The sequence below is a fragment of the Mobula birostris genome, chromosome 11, assembly GCF_030028105.1.
Source record: "Mobula birostris isolate sMobBir1 chromosome 11, sMobBir1.hap1, whole genome shotgun sequence".
Lineage (NCBI taxonomy): Eukaryota > Metazoa > Chordata > Chondrichthyes > Myliobatiformes > Myliobatidae > Mobula > Mobula birostris.
The window spans coordinates 77,065,991-77,084,907 of NC_092380.1; the positions used below are offsets into that span (position 1 = coordinate 77,065,991).

At 44.1% G+C, this 18,917-nt stretch overlaps 1 protein-coding gene across 7 annotated transcripts in view; it reads right to left on the reverse strand.

The window, feature by feature from the left end:
* The window catches only part of c11h11orf16 (chromosome 11 C11orf16 homolog), a 39,007-nt gene that overhangs the window by 12,444 nt on the left and 7,646 nt on the right, over positions 1–18,917 (reverse strand). For 6 of the 7 annotated variants that reach the window (XM_072272582.1, XM_072272579.1, XM_072272578.1 and 3 more), the window contains 4 exons: positions 14,838–15,069; positions 12,909–13,601; positions 8,963–9,156; positions 8,152–8,324 (listed from right to left, as the gene is read on the reverse strand). In XM_072272582.1, the coding sequence (XP_072128683.1) occupies positions 8,152–8,324; positions 8,963–9,156; positions 12,909–13,601; positions 14,838–15,069 (1,292 nt within the window). The remainder of the gene's footprint in view (positions 1–8,151; positions 8,325–8,962; positions 9,157–12,908; positions 13,602–14,837; positions 15,070–18,917) is intronic. The other variant, XM_072272581.1, reaches the window with a different exon arrangement.

Sequence of the window (18,917 nt, forward strand, 5' to 3'; positions counted from 1 at the left end):
TTCTGATGACGCCATTCCACAAGCTTACTGTAACCTGACTGCTCTGAAGACAAACGTGATGACCCGGGCATCGGTAACACTTGGTCAGCAATCAAAAAAGGAGGCATGGCCCAAGCGGAAAGGACAAAACACACTGCAGTATTTCAATTACTGAGAGAATGGCCCAGATTGGAATTGAGGAACCAGGTCCTATACCAGGTCACGTTGCCTCGGACCAGCCTCAGTATTCCCAGCTGGTTCTGCCGGAGAAGTATCGGAGGATTGTGTTGAAGTCACTTCATGATGATTCTGGACATTTGGGGGTTGAAAGGACCTATGGTTTGCTCAGAGGTCGGTTCTACTGCCTCCAAATGAAGCTGGAGGTCGAAGAGTATTGCAAATTATGCACTTGATATATACGAAGGAAGACGCTGCCTATTAGGGCCGCTCCGTTGTCTCACTTGCAGAGTGCAGGGCCACTTGACCTGGTGTGTATGGATTTCCTGTCAATAGAGGCAGATGCCAGCAACATGGCAGATGTCTTAGTCATTATGGATCACTACACCAGATATGTGCAAGTCTTCCCTACCAAGGATCACTGTGTCCAAAGTGCTATGGGAGAAGTATTTCATTTATTATGGCCTTCCCAGTTGGGTACATAGTGATCAGGGACGGGATTTCCAAAGTAAGCTCATCCATGAGTTACTAAGCATGCTCGGAGTCAAGAAGTCGAGGACTACGCCTTATCACCCGCAGGGTGATCCCCAGCCAGAGAGGTTTAATCGGACCTTGCTAGACATGCTTGGAACCCTGGATATCAGCAAAAAGAACAAGTGGAGTCAACATATTGGAGATCTGGTCCACTGCTACAACTGTACACAAAATGAAGCAACCGGGTACTCGCCATATTATCTGATGTTTGAGCGCGAGGCGAGGTTGCCCATCGACCTTTGTTTTGGGACTGGTGAGGAAGATCTACCACCGGAGATTTATCTGAAGTATGTGTCTGATATGAAAAGGGAGCTGAAAAAGGCTTATAAATTAGCTGAGGTCACGGCTGCCAAGCAGAATCAAGGGAATAAGAGGAGGTATGATCAAGAGGTGAAGTTCTCTCAACTTATGCCAGGAGACCCAGTCCTCATAAGGAATTTGGGGCTACCTGGGAACCACGGTGGGCTTCACAGCTGAACAGGTGAGAAGACAGCTGAAACGTCTCAACCCAAGCAAGGTTGCAGGACCGGATGGTGTCAGTACCAGGGTGCTCAAAGCCTGTGCCCCTCTGCTATGTGGAGTACTTTGCCATGTATTCAACCTGAGCCTAAGGCTCCGGAGGGTTCCTGTACTGTGGAAGACGTCCTGCCTCGTCCCTGTGCTGAAGACGCCGCGCCCCAGCTGCCTCAATGACTACAGACCGGTGGCATTGACCTCCCACATCATGAAGACCCTGGAGAGACTTGTTCTGGAGCTGCTCCAGCCTATGGTCAGGCCACAGTTAGATCCCCTCCAGTTTGCCTACCAGCCTCGACTAGGAGTTGAGGATGCCATCGTCTACCTGCTGAATCGTGTCTACGCCCACCTGGACAAGCCAGCGAGCACTTCCCTCCCCCCTTCTCTCTGCATTCCACAGGGATCACTCCCTACACAACTCCCTTGTCCATTCGTCCCCCCCATCCCTCCCCACTGATCTCCCTCCTGGCACTTATCCGTGTAAGCGGAACAAGTGCTACACATGCCCTTACACTTCCTCCCTCACCACCATTCAGGGCCCCAAACAGTCCTTCCAGGTGAGGCAACACTTCACCTGTGAGTCGACTGGGGTGATATACTGCTCCCAATGTGGCCTTTTATATTTTGGCGAGACCCGACGCAGACTGGGAGACCGCTTTGCTGAACATCTACGCTCTGTCCGCCAGAGAAAGCAGGATCTCCCAGTGGCCACACATTTTAATTCCACATCCCATTCCCATTCTGACATGTCTATCCACGGCCTCCTCTACTGTAAAGATGAAGCCACACTCAGGTTGGAGGAACAACACCTTATATTCCGTCTGGGTAGCCTCCAACCTGATGGCATGAACATCGACTTCTCTAACTTCCGCTAGGCCCCACCTCCCCCTCGTACCCCATCTGTTACTTATTTTTATGCACACATTCTTTCTCTCACTCTCCTTTTTCTCCCTCTGTCCCTCTGAATATACCTCTTGCCCATCCTCTGGCGCCCCCCCCCCCCCGTCTTTCTTCCTGGACCTCCTGTCCCATGATCCTCTCGTATCCCCTTTTGCCAATCACCTGTCCAGCTCTTGGCTCCATCCCTCCCCCTCCTGTCTTCTCCTATCATTTTGGATCTCTCCCTCCCCCTCCAACTTTCAAATCCCTTACTCACTCTTCCTTCAGTTAGTCCTGACGAAGGGTCTCGGCCTGAAACGTCGACTGCACCTCTTCCTACAGATGCTGCTTGGCCTGCTGCGTTCACCAGCAACTTTGATGTGTGTTACTGTGAGGGTCATGTTTTTTGACTTCTCCAGTGCGTTCAACACCATCCACCCTGCTCTGCTGGGGGAGAAGCTGACAGCGATGCAGGTGGATGCTTCCCTGGTGTCATGGATTCTTGATTACCTGACTGGCAGACCACAGTACGTGAGCTTTCAACACTGTGTGTCCGACAGAGTGATCAGCAGCACTGGGGCTCCACAGGGGACTGTCTTGTCTCCCTTTCTCTTCACCATTTACACCTCGGACTTCAACTACTGCACAGAGTCTTGTCAGCTTCAGAAGTTTTCGGATGACTCTGCCATAGTTGGATGCATCAGCAAGGTAGATGAGGCTGAGTACAGGGCTACGGTAGGAAACTTTGTCACATGGTGTGAGCAGAATTATCTGCAGCTTAATGTGAAAAAGACTAAGGAGCTGGTGGTAGACCTGAGGAGAGCTAAGGTACCGGTGACCCCTGTTTCCATCCAGGGGGGCCAGTGTGGACATGGTGGAGGATTACAAATACCTGGGGATACGAATTGACAATAAACTGGACTGGTCAAGGAACACTGAGGCTGTCTACAAGAAGGGTCAGAGCCGTCTTTATTTCCTGAGGAGACTGAGGTCCTTTAACATCTGCCGGACGATGCTGAGGATGTTCTATGAGTCTGTGGTGGCTAGTGCTATCATGTTTGCTGTTGTGTGCTGGGGCAGCAGGCTGAGGGTAGCAGACACCAACAGAATCAACAAACTCATTCGTGAGGCCAGTGATGTTGTGGGGATGGAACTGGACTCTCTGACGGTGGTGTCTGAAAAGAGGATGCCGTCTAAGTTGCATGCCATCTTGGTCAATGTCTCCCATTCACTACATAATGTACTGCGTGGGCACAGGAGTACATTCAGCCAGAGACTCATTCCACCGAGATGCAGCACTGAGCGTCATAGGAAGTCATTCCTGCCTGTGGCTATCAAACTTTACAACTCCTCCCTTGGAGGGTCAGACACCTGAGCCAATAGGCTGGTCCTGGACTTATTTCATAATTTACTGGCATAATTTGCATATTACTATTTAACTATTTATGGTTCTATTACTATTTATTATTTATGGTGAAACTGTAACGAAAACCAATTTCCCCCGGGATTAATAAAGTATGACTATGACTATGACTATAAGTTGGCCGACCGCTGGGCAGCTATACCCTATGTAGTGGAGAGTCAGATGCCAAATATACCAGTTTTCTGGGTGAAACCACAGGATGGGAATGGGCCTGTCGATATTCTCCATCGGAACCACCTTCTGCCTCTGGGACAAGAGATGCGGGTTGACCCAGAGCCTGACCTGGAGCCGACACTCAGTAAGAGAACTCTGTGGTGATGCGGTATGACTGAAGGGCCAACAGTAGGAAGGGTTAGACCAGCCCCCGCCCCTGAATGGGTTACGGACTCGGAGGATGAGGAAATGGGGGTGTGGTTTGTGCTGCCTTTTGCTAACTCCACACTGACTGAGGACGAGATCCCCAACCCTTCTCACACTGAGGCAGGTGAAATCGAGAGGACTACCTGTGGACAGACTGGGTTTCAGCGGGACCGTGAAGGGAATGAATCGGAGCTCAGCCAGGTGACAGAGGGGTCCAAGTTGCAGGACGGCACGAGTGATTGATAGGGAGAGGCCTCGCCATTTAGACCAGAAGTATCCCAAGGATTGTCTGAAACTGAAGGAGTAGATGATGGGATAAGGAGTCTCAGAGAATCTGCAGACCCCCAGATAGGCTGGCCTACATAGCACCAGGGGACCAGAGTGCTACGGCTATTCCCCCAGTGAGATATGTCACTACCCTTTACAGATGGATTACAGGTGCTGGCATCACAGAATTCCCTTGAAAGCGGTGTCATTAATGATAGGATGACAAATTATTTCAATGTCATAAGGATATGACTATTTTGATAGGGGAGAATGTAATGTCCTGGTTTATATTTTTACCGTTATGCTGTTTTGTGCGAGCTGCTTGTTTGCAGCTTATGTTTGGGTTACTGTTGAAGGTAAGAGAGGAGAACTGTTTGCCATCCAATTAGGATGGTCGGATTAAGGGGAGGTTTCTCTGGTGAGGGACACTAAGGTTGGGCTTGGGGCTTTGTGAGTGAGAGAGATGAAGAGAGAAGACGCCGGAGAGAAGAGGTTGTAGGATTTGACCTGGAGCGGGGCCGTGATTCAACAAAGCCCAGGGTGAGAGTGATGGAGAATTGGTGACGGAGAAACCATGAGCTCCAAGTTGTGCTTATTAGACTGTTCAGTAAAATGGGCTTTTTTTTGTTGTTTCATTACTAGCCTTTGAGTCAAGTTAAGAATTATAAAGCTAAATCTTTCAATTGTATGGGGTGTACTGTCTGTTATTCCGTGGCACTCATTTGTAACAGGGTATCGAATTACTCACCATCCACACGAGCAGGGTTTTGGGGTGGGCTCGCACCTCAATCTCACAGGTTAGGTGGGGCCGGAGATTGTCTTCCCCAGACTTAAGCAGCTGAGGAAACCAGAGTGTTTCACGTACAACTGCACAAAATTTCTGTTCTAAAAGTATGCATAAACAGCATTCAATATCGTCCTGTTTGTAATCATTTTCTCTCTGGTAACTAACCAACATCTATAGATGAAAGGTTCAATGTGTAACCAAGTGGCCTAAGGGAACTTAGAGTGCAGTTCAGTCCTGAGTAAAGACATGAAATTCTTATCCTGCTGACTAGAAGGATTTTGCCTGAAGTGAATCTGAACTAATTTCCAAGGGGCACGAATGTATTAGATTTTTACTTTGGTGGTGACCAGGATATACCCACTGCCGATTCCAGGGTACCAGGGTTTTAAAACAGATTGATTCTTTGTGACATTGACCATAATAAACCAGCTGGATAATAACTAGAAGAAAGGGAATAATTAAATTAAAATTGGTTATCTTATATCAATGAAGCATGTCTTCTAAGAAGCTTTACACCCCTAAGACCATAAGCCCATAAAATACAGGAGCAGAATTAGGCCATTTGGCCCATCGAGTTTGCTCCATCATTTCATCATGGCTGATCTAATTTTCCTCTCAGCCCCAGCCTCCTGCCTTCTCCCTGTATCCTTTCGTGCCCTGACCAATCAAGAATCTATTAACTTCTGCCTTAAAAGTGCATAAAGACGTGGCCTCCACAGCTGCCTGTGGCAAAGAATTCCACAGTCTCTACCCTCTGCTTAATTTACACCTTACAATCATCTTGTTAGGCAGACCAAGAATCTTACAGATCTACTTGGGGAACAAGAATAATTCATTTCCACTCCTGTATTGTAGGGTTAGGTGTGGCCAATGAAGCTGCTGTGGGAACTCAGACTCACCCACTGATGGAACAGGTGGTAGCCAATGAGGCAGATGGTGATCTGCTCCTTCCCTTGTTCACACAGAGCCTCCATGTACTCCTGATGCTTGAAAGCCATTCCCCTATGGCTTATCCACTCTGAGTGGTTTTGGACCAGAAATCCCCAGGAGACAGTGGGGATTTGCATTTTTCCCCCTCTATGCATGTAGTAATCAATTCCCAAGTCCGTATTGGGACACTGGTAGAGGGCATGTGTACAGCATGGCCTGTCCAACAAAGCCAGCTTAGCCTGTGACTCTCTTCACATATGCCAGTTATGGTGGGCTAGGAAAACCCATAGTTGTGGACACCACAACTCCTCCCGGCTGGGAATTGAGGAAGAGTCTTAGACGAGCTGCCCTTGTGGGATTATTGAGTGCTTCAGCATTGATCTTCTCTCATCAACATTTTAATTGTTGGGGGCAAGGTTGCAGAAAACAGAGCAGAGTCGGCGGTAGTCAGTCTGACAGTCATCAGCGACAGTCAGAGCGCAGTCGATACAAACGTTATTGCAATCCCTCACTCGGATGATGACATAATCTATGAGGTGACCATGCTTGAACTGAGGATATTAATAAGGCATGTGGTGCTTGACCTTCTATTGAAACAAATGAGGACTCCATTGGAGTTGTTTCACCCTGTTCCTTCCTTGCCAATCGTTCCTTGCCAGGTGGTGGTGTCCCTCCCAACTCTAATAGAGAAGGCATCCAGTAGGGTCAGTTTGTACCGGGACATTTTCAATGTCAAAGTAGAAGTCCGTCTGAAATTACAACATTGGGTGTATTCACTGATGACCACAGCACATAGATTCCATGTTAAAGTGAATTAACAGGTCATGATATGTTAGCCAAAGCTGAGAGACTGGATTAGTACATTTTCAGTAGCGAAGCTCTCTCTGTAAAGACAGCAATCATGCTCCAGTCTGTCCATCTGGAGAAAAGTGTGCCACTGCCTTGGTCTTGAAAATGACCGAATTGTGCCCGATGTGTCTCTCAGTGTGGTGATATCGAGGTCAAACCATCCGAGTTCCCACAGGAGAGCAGCGTTAGAGCCTGCTGCTGTTCATGAGAATCCTGACATTTCCAGCCCTGAGCTTCATATTTATGGCACAGAGGTTGGCAGTATGTGGTTTCCTTTAACATGGAGTAGTCCTGGTGTACCTGCTGAGGTTCATAGAGCAAAGTCCTGATCAAGTGACAAGGACACTAACACAGCTGAAGACCTCGGGTGGAGGAGTTATGCATAAAGATGGACTCATCCAGATGCCACATGGCATCTGCAGGTAGGCAAACACTTGTGGGCCCAGGCACAGAAATCCTTGTCAGCTGCTTCACTTCCCACTTACCATCTTCTGAGCCTGGTGATGTACCAGGCACCAGTCCTGGACCATCACATCTATAATCACCAGCTCTTGTGCACACCCTGCCCAAACTACCAATACGCCACACCAACTCGCCATCTTGTCCACGTTCCCGAACCTCCATAGCGGCTGCTCACACACCCACAATCCAAAACATTTAGACACAAGTACAAACCAGAATAAAGATACTGGGTTGAAGCACGCTCACCTTTGTAAACCAGTCTGGGTCAGAACAGCTGGGTTCCCTCCTATAACAACCAAACCACCTCAGCTTTATATAACAGCTTTTAAATTGAACTCACAGACTGCCACAAAGGGATGAGAAAATGTTGAATTTATAACTTAGGGCGGTGACCAGTATACTAGCTTACCTTAAAACAGAGCAACTGGAAAAAAAATGCATTGAATAGGTAGAATGTACACATCCCCACATAATCTCACAACGGATCTGCAACAGTTACTGTTTCATTTTCTTCTTCAATGATATTTCAATAAGATAAAATATCACACATAGCAGTACCACAAATGGATTAGTTCCAGGCTGGCTCTGCATTTATATTCTAGTCATTCTGCAGTCTCATTGTGAGCTGAAGTGACATGAGCTTTGCTTAAATAAGTGGTTTGTTGTTAATCAAAGTTTGGTTTCACGGTGGAAAGCAATTACATCTAGCTCAGCATGTCAATAACATGGAAACATGTTATGCTCCTAATATTGCCCCTTAATTTGTTCCAATAAATAGCAGAAAGTAATCATATCCGATGTTAGATGTCAGCTACAATATTAGAACACAGCTTCAGCACATATTTATTCCCAAGTAGTTCAGTAATCTTGGACTATCGATTGTCCTTTCCTCAAACTTAATTGTCATATATTTTCCCGTTTCTAATTGATTTCAGTGTTGCAATAGCTAACATCTTTGGTACTGCCGAACCTTCAGACTCTGGTATACCTGCGATTTTCCTGGATGCTTTGATACTTGTCCTTACATCGCTGCTCTCTGTCTTTCTCCCACTGACGTCGCTGCAGTTTTTTCTTTCTTGATCTCTGTATAGCCTCCTGATGTTGACAATCAAGTGACAACTGGTTCTCTCCCAAACGTTCTTGAATGGGTGGACCCTGCAGCTGGTCATTGAAGTCAAAAACAAAATCATACTTTATTTAAAAAAGGTGTTTACTTTTCTGTTTCATTACTGGGGAATGTTCTTGTTTGTTCTTGTATTTAAGGTTGCAAAATGAAGAAAGAAGCCCTAGAAGAGCTGAACACTGACAGTTTATTAAAGTGTTCTTTTCATACCTGGACCATCAGTCAAATATGTAACACTGACGGGATTACTAGCTCTGAGAATGCTTTTGGAACTAGTTTCGAATCAGGCTCTAATCCTTGGAGCACGCAATCGTACAACAAATCAAGAATGGTCAAAGTGCGGATGACGTGGTAATTCGAAGTGTCACAGTTGTCTCTCCTGAAAGTAGCTTTAACATTCTTGGGGCATTAGCATAAATCCTATCTATTGAAGCAAATTGATGTAATGTGTCATTAGCTGAGTCTCAGCCTCAGGTGATTAGCCAGCCTACATAAGCATTACGTGGTAAACTAGGGAACGGTGTAGATAAAGAAAATCAAATAAAAATACTAAATACTGAATGTTGTTCTGTAGATTAGAACTGAATGAAACAAGTTGTTTGAAACTGTAAAAAATATGAGCATAGAACAAACGTATGAAATTTTGTGAATACCATCGGTCATTTTGGTAGCTTACCCCAGTGGATGATGCGGTGTGATGCTTCTGTGGTGTCAAGACATCTTTCATTGTGACTCTGTTCAGAGGATGTGCATGGTCAACACTTTCAAACATTGCACTGCAATTTGTTGGTCGCAGGTCCTGAGGCTGCATGGAAGATTTTAGCTGACCACAGTCAGAGGAACTTCTCAATGGACTTGAAGGCCAAGTTCCTGCAAAAGGAAGAGCACCGTTGGACAATATAGTAGTAAGCAGCTAATACTGTCTTCAGCTGGAGTTTTGGAAGAATAAATTGTCAGACAACTCTCTTCAGATTAGTTTATTGTCACATACATCAAAATGCAATGAAATTCCTTGCAGCCATTTTTTTAACAATTTAAAGTAAATTACATTTTAAAACATTTGAACATATAATATAATCCATGATTAAATTACTTTTTAAATACTTGCAATTATATTTAGAGTCTAATAATGGCTCTTACGTATTTACCAAATAAAGCAGTATTTTACACCAGTAACCTTGCATGCATGCATGGCATTGAAAAACAGAACCAGCCTGTTTGATCTTTGGTGGTCTTGGTCGATTTACTATGATCAGAACACCAAAGAACTCCATGCTTTTCTTCACAAAATGCCAGATGATTAAATCACATCCATCTGAACAAATCAGAATCAGGTTTATTGTCAGTGACACAAATCATGAATTTGTTCTTTGTAGCAGCAGTACAATGCAGGCATAACAATACAGTAGAACTCTCACAATCCAACACCTCGGGACATTGTGAGACCAGATCAGATTTTCCAGATTATTGGACAATATCCTTATTAATACTCCAGTGAATTCTCAATTCTGTTTTTAACATGGGGCTATAATTAATTGTTACCTTTGGTCTAACTCAGCTGCAACTGTTACCTATACTCATTATTAATTATGTGTAGTGCCATTTGAAATAAACCAGTTCAATTAACCACAATATTTGTCCTCTGACTACACCTCTCCCCACCCTGTCTCCTGTAAAAATGCTATTCCTGTTTCTCAGTTCCTTTGTCTCCACCACATCTGTACCCAGGATAGAGCTTTCCTTTCCAGAACCTCAGAGATGTCCTTCCTTCTTCAAAGAATGAGTTTTCTCTTCCTCTACTGTTGACGATGCCCTCACCTGCATCCCCAGACAACCGCACTCACCCCATCTCCCCACTGCATTAACAGTGATGGAGTTCCTCTTGTCCTTACCTGCCACTCCATGAGCCTCCACATCCAACACATCAAACTCCGCAACTTCCACCTTCTCCGAAGGGATCCTACTGCCAAAAATATCTTTGTCCACCCCTCTCTTTCTGCTTTCCGCAGGGATTGCTCCCTCCATGATTCCCTTTTCCATTTGTCCATCCCCACTAATCTCTCTCCAGGCAGTTATCCCTGCAAGAGGCCAAAGTGCTACCCTTGCCCATACATCTCCCTCATCTCCATTCAAGGCCCCAAACACCTCACCAGGAAACTACTGTGTCCGGTGCTCCCAACATGGCCTCCTCTACATTGATGAGACCTGTCGTCAGCTGGAGGGGCTGCTTCATCAAGCACCTCCACTCCATCCACCAGAAGTGGAAATTCCTGGTGGCCGAACATTTTGATTTCCATTCCCATTCCGACATGTTGGTCCATGGGCTCCTCTTGCGCCAACGATGAGGCCACCCGCAGGGTGGAGGAGCAGCATCTTATATTCCGTCTGGGTAGCCTCCAATCTGGTGGCATGAACATCGATTTCTCTTTCTGGTAAAAAATAAAGTTTCCATTCCCTTCCCTCTTCTTCTATTCCCCACTCTGGCCTCTTACTTCTTCTCCCTGCCTATCACTTCCCACAGGGTCCCCTCCTCCTTCACTTTCCTATGCTTCACTCTCCTCCCCTATCAGATTCCTTCCTCTACAGCCCTTTACCCTTCCCACCCGCCAGGCTTCACATATCACCTTCGAGCAATCCGCTTTCCCTTCTCTTTTTTATTCTGGCGTCTTCCCCCTTCCTTTCCAGTCCTGAAGAAGGGTCTCGGTCTGAAACGTTGACAGTTTGTTCATTTCCATCGACGCTGCCTGACCTGCTGAGTTCCTCCTGCATTTTGTGTGTGTTACTTTGGATTACCAGCATCTGCAGGATTTATCGTGTTATATTTGTTCTGTGATCTTCTCCTCTTCACAGTTCTCATGATACAACTAGGTGATTCAGACGTAGAACGTAAGTTAATCATGAGAAGTGCAGGAGTCTGCTGAACGAATGAGCTTAATGTCATGGATTGTAAATAAAGCAATGCTGAATGCAGCCTGGAGGATAAAATGCAGAATAAAGTTTTCTTTCCACAGGAAGTAACATATAAATAGACCTTCATCAAGAATGTTTTAATGATTTGTAAATTAACTCCTTAAAAAGCAGAACAAATACACAAGGGCCACATTTAATTACAAAGGACATCACGGGTATTTTTGAGAAGAGCAGGCACATTACTGTAAGCATCAACATGCCAAACACAAAGATTGCATGTTATAGCTGCCTTGGGGTTTGTTATTGTCAGCAGCTGTGTAATTGCATTAGGAGATTAAATAAAGGGAGATCCTGTAGCTATGCAAAATATACTTGATCTATTAAAAAGAGTGTGTCTGCCTGTATATTCTTTTATTCTATCACCACCTTCATGACACTTCTTTATGTAACAAATGAACACTGCACTATCGTTTAGTTGTTCGAGATCGAGTCTTAATGGGAACACCAACAAGCAAACTTAAAACATTGCAACACACACAAAATGTTGGAGGAACTCAGCAGGCCAGGCAACATTAGTAAAAGAGTTGACAGTTGATGAAGGGTCTCAGCCCAAAATGTCGACTGTTTACTCTTTTGCATTGATGTTGCCTGACCTGCTGAGTTCCTCCAGCATTTTGGGTGTGTTGCTTTGCATTTCCAGCATCTGCAGATTTTCTCATGTTTGTAAGTCATTGCATGTTAGCAGACATCCCACCCTGCAAAAACTGATTTCAGGGAGGTAGCACCATCAACTTGCAGGAGACTTCCGGGAGAGGTGGGATGTCTGCAATAGAGTAGCTCCTTAGCAGCTGGCCAGCTAGTTTAAATAACGTTAACTATGCTAATGAATGAATGACACCTGTTAAACTCACCTCAACACGTCTTTTACAGTCTTAACCCACCATGGGCAATAGAAAAGTCACTGTTGCAAACAGTGCAGCGAGCAACACTGTCATTATTTTTGACCCCTATTAGGCAGGGGTACACTTTAGTGTAGTCTGGGGTGACGTACGTTTTATATTTTCTTTTCTTTGGAACACTCTGCCATGGTGCGCTCTCTCTCTCGTGGTTGCTTGCACGCTCTCTCGCACTCTCTCTCTCGCATTGCTTGCTCTCGCGCTCTCTCTTTCTCTTGCTTGCGCGTTCTCGCTTGCTTTCTCTCTTGCTCCCTCGCTTGCTTGCTCTCGCGCTCTCTCTCGCTTGCTTTCTCTCTCGCTCCCTTGCTTGCTTGCTCTCGCGCTCTCTTTGCTTGCTTTTTCTCTCGCGCTCTTGCTTGCTTTCTCTCTCGCGCTCTTGCTTGCTTGCTCTCGCGCTCTCTCTCTCTCTCGCTCGCTCTCAAAAAAATTGATTTCCGTGATATTGTATATAATTTGCGGGCATCAGGGAGCCACTATTCATATGTGGGAGACTCCCGGAACTTCTGGGAGAGGTGGGATGTCTGTGTTAGATAAAACAAATTTACAGCGATTGCTTTCAAAAATAAACAAAAGGAGTCAAAGTAAAAGCAGTCTCAACAACATAAATGCATAATCTGTTTCCTTCACCAAGTACATCACTGATTGGAACACTTCTACTGTTGTAACTTAACTGGTAGTTTGTAAAAGCTCCACTTACCCAAACAAGTCCAAAAAAACTCATGTCCCCAGACAAATGTAAGAAGGCCTTAACTTTACCTGGTTTCTTTCGATGTAGCTCTTGGTGACTTTGGCTCCAGTACTTCCATTCAGGCCTGTCTCTTACTTTGATTTTTGTCTTCTTCAACAGAGAATCTGTATTCACTGCCTTATCTTGCAAAGTAGGTTTCCTAACAGTTGTCTCCGGGTAACTATCAGAATCTTCAGATGATGAAGAGGAAGAAGGTAAAGCCAGCAAGTTTTCATCAGAACTTTTCTTGTTTGGAATATCTAATTCCTGAAGCTGCAAAGTAATCTTCTTGTCTAGTTCATCTTTATCAGAAGCTGTTGAGTTGGGACATTTTGCAGTTACTGGCCACCGTGCTACAGGAGGGATCACTTCTGGGAAACAGTAACATGGATGGTGGATTGGCAAATAATAGAAGCCATGATAGAACCCATGCCAGTAACTCTTGCATGGGTCCAGGCCAGGGAAACCCAAACACCAGGACTGGGTGCACGGTGGTTCATAGTGGCACTGGTGAGCTGATTCAATTTGCGGCCTATGCAGACAAACCTCACGGCAAGGAGTTAATTCATCATCCGCTAGCTGGTGCCTTGATAATAATGGAGTTAACAGCTCCTGTAAAACTCTTTCATACATAGCAGGTGGAATCCACATGGCTACGTTTTTGGAAACCTTGACAGTTTTTCCATTCCAGAACCTTACAGAGATTTCATCATCTTCCACTGCTGTTTAATAGATAAAGGAGAAGAACTTTATAGTTTGAAAGATTAATTTTAACAGAAAACATTATACCACTAGAAGAACAGCAAGTCAAGCCTTTCAATCTGGTTGTCAATTTTATCAGTTAATTTAAATGTAGCTGAAAGCCTACAGGACAACGTCATAGTTACAGTTACATGTGATTGGGGGGGTTTCCCAACTATGAAATAACTGAATTTCAAATATCAGTCCATGTAACAAAGCAATCACTAAATATATACTGTATTTTCAGTGGCAAATACCTTTAATTACCATTATAGATAAAGAAAAAAAAGCAAGACACAATAGTAACCAGTGAGGTTTATTACTATAGAAGACAATTTGAATATATAATCCTTACAATACAATATTCAAAAGTGTATGTAATTCTGATTTCTTTAATACTTCATACAGTAATAGAAGTGGACATCCCTTAATGTTGGTGGTAGAAGCAGAGACCTGACCTCCCTGTGCTGTCAATGTTGAACTTGTACTATCTCTATACGACTATGGGTTTCTGCTGGGTGATGTGATTTCTTCCCACATGCCAAAGATGTTTCAGTTGATAGACTAAATGCACAATGCATATTCCCCTGGAGCATGGGTGAGTGGCAGAATCTGGGGATGGGGGGGGGATTAGTTAATGTGGGAAGATCAGAATGGGACTAGTGAATAATCAGTGTGAAAATAGATATTTAATGGACAGCACGTGCTCATTGGACCTAATGACCTACTTCCATACTCTTGAAGCCATCATGATTCAACTCTCACAACTAGTAGAATGAAACAAAACTGGATATTCACTACTCAACTCTTCAAATAGTGATGCCATTTTGGGGCACTTTAGTAAGCGAATGCAAGGTTAGTCCCAAATTACTTTGAATTTGCATCAGAGCGACTGAACCATAAGCATTTAGTGGTATACTGTATATTGTAGGGGAGGAAGAACGGATAGAGTATGGTATAAGAACAAAAATTATTTTTACAATGTATTAATACTGAACCAAAGGACAGCTAATGTACAATTAAACAACATTTTCTCTAGATCTCAGTAACTTTAGTGTAGATTTGCTATCACCCAACTGACTATTTGCACTCTCATTCATTTTTTTTCCCCAAATCTGTGATTCAAATGGAACAACAAAGATAAAATAAGGACCAACATATCTTTAATAAGGAAAACGGTCATATATGTTAGTAATTTTTCAAATTGGAGATCATACCTTGCAGAGGATCTCTGGTCTCAATTCCAGTTATCACTTTCCCAGGACCATATCTGTTTCCATCTGATTCCCAAGGTGCTAATACATAATCACCAGGGACCACAGAATGCCTCATTCCTTCGTTGTACTGAATAATGTCATATAATGCAGTCTCCTGCACAGAGATTTGACAGTTCCCATCTTGATCCATTCTAGATTTGTCAAACTCAATCAGGAATATTCCTTTCCTTATCTGTCAACGGGAAAATAAGTTATTTTGCAGTATTTATTTTTATGTTGAATTTTGTTTGATTACCTTCTTTATGGATAATAATATTCAACAGTCCATGGTTTAATCCATTTGTACATTATGTTATGAACTAATATGACTCCATAATGTGGTTCAGATTTCCACACAAATCCATGTTTCTTTCAATCATGTCTTCACATCACAAAAGATCACTGATTTGCATTTTGTAGGTTCTGGAGTTGGGGTTTAGCACTAGGCTAACTTATGTCAAAGCTGTGCCATAAACACCAATGGCATTAAGCTCACCCACTTCAAGGTTTGACACGTTGTCCATTCAGAAATGTCCTTCTGCACACCACTGTTGTAACACATGGTCATTTCAACTACTGTTGCCTTCCCGTCAGCTTGAACCAGTCTGGCCATTCGCATCCAACCTCTCTCATTAACTAGGCATTTTCGCTCACAGAAATGCCATTCACTGGATTTTTTTTTTATTATTTACACCATTCTCTGTAAACACTAGTGACTGTTGTGCATGAAAATTCCCAGGAGTTCAGCAGTTTCTGAGATACTCAAATTCAAACCACCCTGTCTGGCACCAACAACCATTCCATGATCAAAGTCACTTAGATGTGGGATGTGGAAAGGCAGGGAGATGCCCTGTGTCCCTGACAACTACACCTGCAAGAAGTGCATCCAGCTACGGAGTTGGAACTGGAACCGGATGAACTCTGGATCATTCGGGAGGCTGAGGGTTTGATAAACAAGACATACAGGGAGGTAGTTACACCCAAGGTTCAGGACACAGCTAACTGGGTGACCGTCAGGAGGGGAAAAGGAGATAGGTAGCCAGTGCAGAGTACCCCTTAACAAAAGATATACTACTTTGGATATTGTGGGGGGGTGTTGAGGGGACGGACTAGCAGAAGAAAATTACAAAGGTCAGTTCTCTGGGATTGAGTCTGGCTCAGAAGGGAAGGGGAAGAAGATGTGAGCTGTAGTGAAAGGAGATTCATTGGTTAGGGCAACAGACAAGAGGTTTCTGTGGATGAGAACGAGATTCCCATATGGTACGTTGCCTCCTGGGTGCCAGGGTCAGGGACATCTCCAATCGAGTCCACATCATTTTGAAGTGGGAAGGTGAGCAGCCAGAGGTCATGGTACAGGTTTGTACCAATAACATGGCTAGGAGGTGTGATGAGGTCCTGCAAAGTGAGTTCAGGGAGTTAGGTGCTAAGTTAAAGGATAGGATCTCCAGGGTTATGATCTCAGGATTGCTACCTGTGCCTTAGGCTAGTGACGCCAGAAATAGGAAGATCATACAGTTTAACCAGTGGCTAAGAAGATTATGCAGGACGGACCTGTACTGAAGCGATGGTTTGCACCTGAACTGGAAAGGACTAATATTCTAGTGGGAAGGTTTGCTAATGCTGCACAAGGGAGTTTAAGCTAGAGATGTAGGGGGATGGGAACCAGAGTGCCAGAATAGATAATGGAGCGGTTGTGGAAAAAGATGTTATTAAGCCAATGTACAAAGTCAGGAATCAAAAGGTTGAGCATGCTTGGACTAATGTTCTAAGCTGTGTATATTTCAATGCAAGGAGCACTGCAGGAACAGTGGATGAGCTTAGGACATGGATTAGCATGTGGAATTATGACATTATAGCCATCAGAGAGATGAGGTTGCAGGAGGGACAGGACCGGAAGTTCACTATTCCATGGTTCCATTGCTTTTGATGTGATAGAGTGTGAGAAATTAAAGGGGGAGTGATGGCATTGCTGGTCAGGGAAAATGTCACCACAGTACACAGTCTGGGCAGACTGGAGAACTCACCGAGTGAGGCTTTAGGGGTAGAATTTAGGAATAAGAAAAGTATGACTACTTTAATGGGAGTATTTTACTGTATAGACTGCCCAGAAGTCCGCAGGATTTAGAAGAGCAAATTTGTAGGGAGATTCCAGACTATTGCAAGAAACATAAGGTTGTGATAGTAGGTGACATTAACTTTCCACAGATTGACTGGGACTCCCATACTGTAAAAAGCCTGGATGGAAAAAAGCTTGTTAAATGTGTACAGGAAAATTTCCTTAATCAGTACGTAGAAGTCCCAACTAGGGCCAGTGTGATACTAGATCAGCTGTTAGGGAATGAGACTGGCTTGGTGACAGACGTTTGTGTAGGGAAACACATTGCATCTAGTGATCACAATGCCATTAGTCTCAAGGTGATTATGGAAAAGGAAAGGTATGGTCCTTGGATAGAGATTTTAAATTAGAAGAAGGCTGATTTTGATGGTATCAGAAAGGATCTGGCAAGTCTGGATCGGGTCAGATTGTTTTTTGGCAAAGGTGTACTTGGTAAGTGGGAGGCCTTGAAAAGTGAAAAAGAGTACAGACTTTGTATGTTCCTGTCAAAATAAAAGGCAAGGATAACTGGTTTAAGGAGCCTTGATTTTCGAGAGATATGGAGGCCTTGTTTAAGAAGAAGAATAAGGAGATGCAGAGCACGTACAGGCAGGTAGAAACAAATGAGGTACTTGAGGAGTATAAGGAAGGCAAGAGAACACTTTAGAAGGAAATTAGGATGGCTAAAAGATAGTATGAGGTAAAGTTAAGAAGAATCCTAAGGGCTTCTTCTACAGATATACTGTATTAAGAGCAAAAGGACAGGAAAGGACAAAATTGGTTCTCTATAAGATCAGAGAGTAATCTATGTGTGGAGTGGAGAGAGATATTAAAAGGAATTTTTGCATCTGTTTTTACTCGGGAGATAGACACAGAGTCTACAGAAGTGAGGCAAAGCAGCATCGAGTTCATGGACCCTATACAGATTACAGAGGAGGAGGTGTTTGCTGTCTTGAGGCAAATTAGGGTGGATAAATCCTCAGGGCCTGACAAAGTGTTCCCTCAGAACCTGTGGGAGGCAAATGCAGAAATTGCAGGGACCCTAGGAGAGAGATTTAAAACAACCTTAGCCATGGTTGAGACATGGGAGGACTGGAGGATAGATAATGTTGTTTCATTGTTTAAGAAACGCTCTAAGAATAAACCAGGAAATTATAGGGCAGTGCGCCTGCCAACAGTAGTTGGAAAGTTATTGGAAGGTATTCTAAGGGATTGGAAGAGGGATAGTCGGCATGGATTTGTGTGTGATACATCATGTCTAACCACATGTCTAATCATGTCTTCTTGAAGAAATTACCAGGAAACTTGATGAAGGCAAGTAAGTGAATGTCGTCTACATAGACTTTAGCAAGTCCTTTGACAAGGTCCCACATGGAAGGTTGGTCAAGAAGGTTCAGTTGCTTGGCATTCAAGTGCAGGTTAGTGGCTTTGTGGGAGAAGCCAGGGAGTGGTAGTAGATGGTTGTGTTGCAGGGATCAGTGCTGGGTCCATTGTTGTTTGTCATCTATATCAACAATCTGGACGATAATGTGATAAACTGGATCAACAAATTTGCAGATGATACTAGGACACTAGGATTGGTGATATAGGGACAGCAAGGAAAACTATCAAAGCTTGCAGTGAGATCTGGACCAGTTGGAAAAATAGGCTGAAAAATGGCAGGTGGAATGTAAGGCAGATAAGTGTAAGATGTTGCACTTTGGGAGGACAACCAGGGTAGGTATCACACGGTGAGCGGTAGGACACTGAGGAATGTGGTAGAACACAGGGTTCAGGGAATACAGATCGTTAATTCCTTGAAAGTGGGGTCACAAGTAGGTAGGGCCGTAAAGAAAGCTTTTGGCACATTGGTTTTCATAAATCAAATATATTGAGTACAGGAGTTGGGGTGTTATGTTGAAATTGTATAAGATGTTCGTTTAATGGTTCCATTTAGTACATAAAAC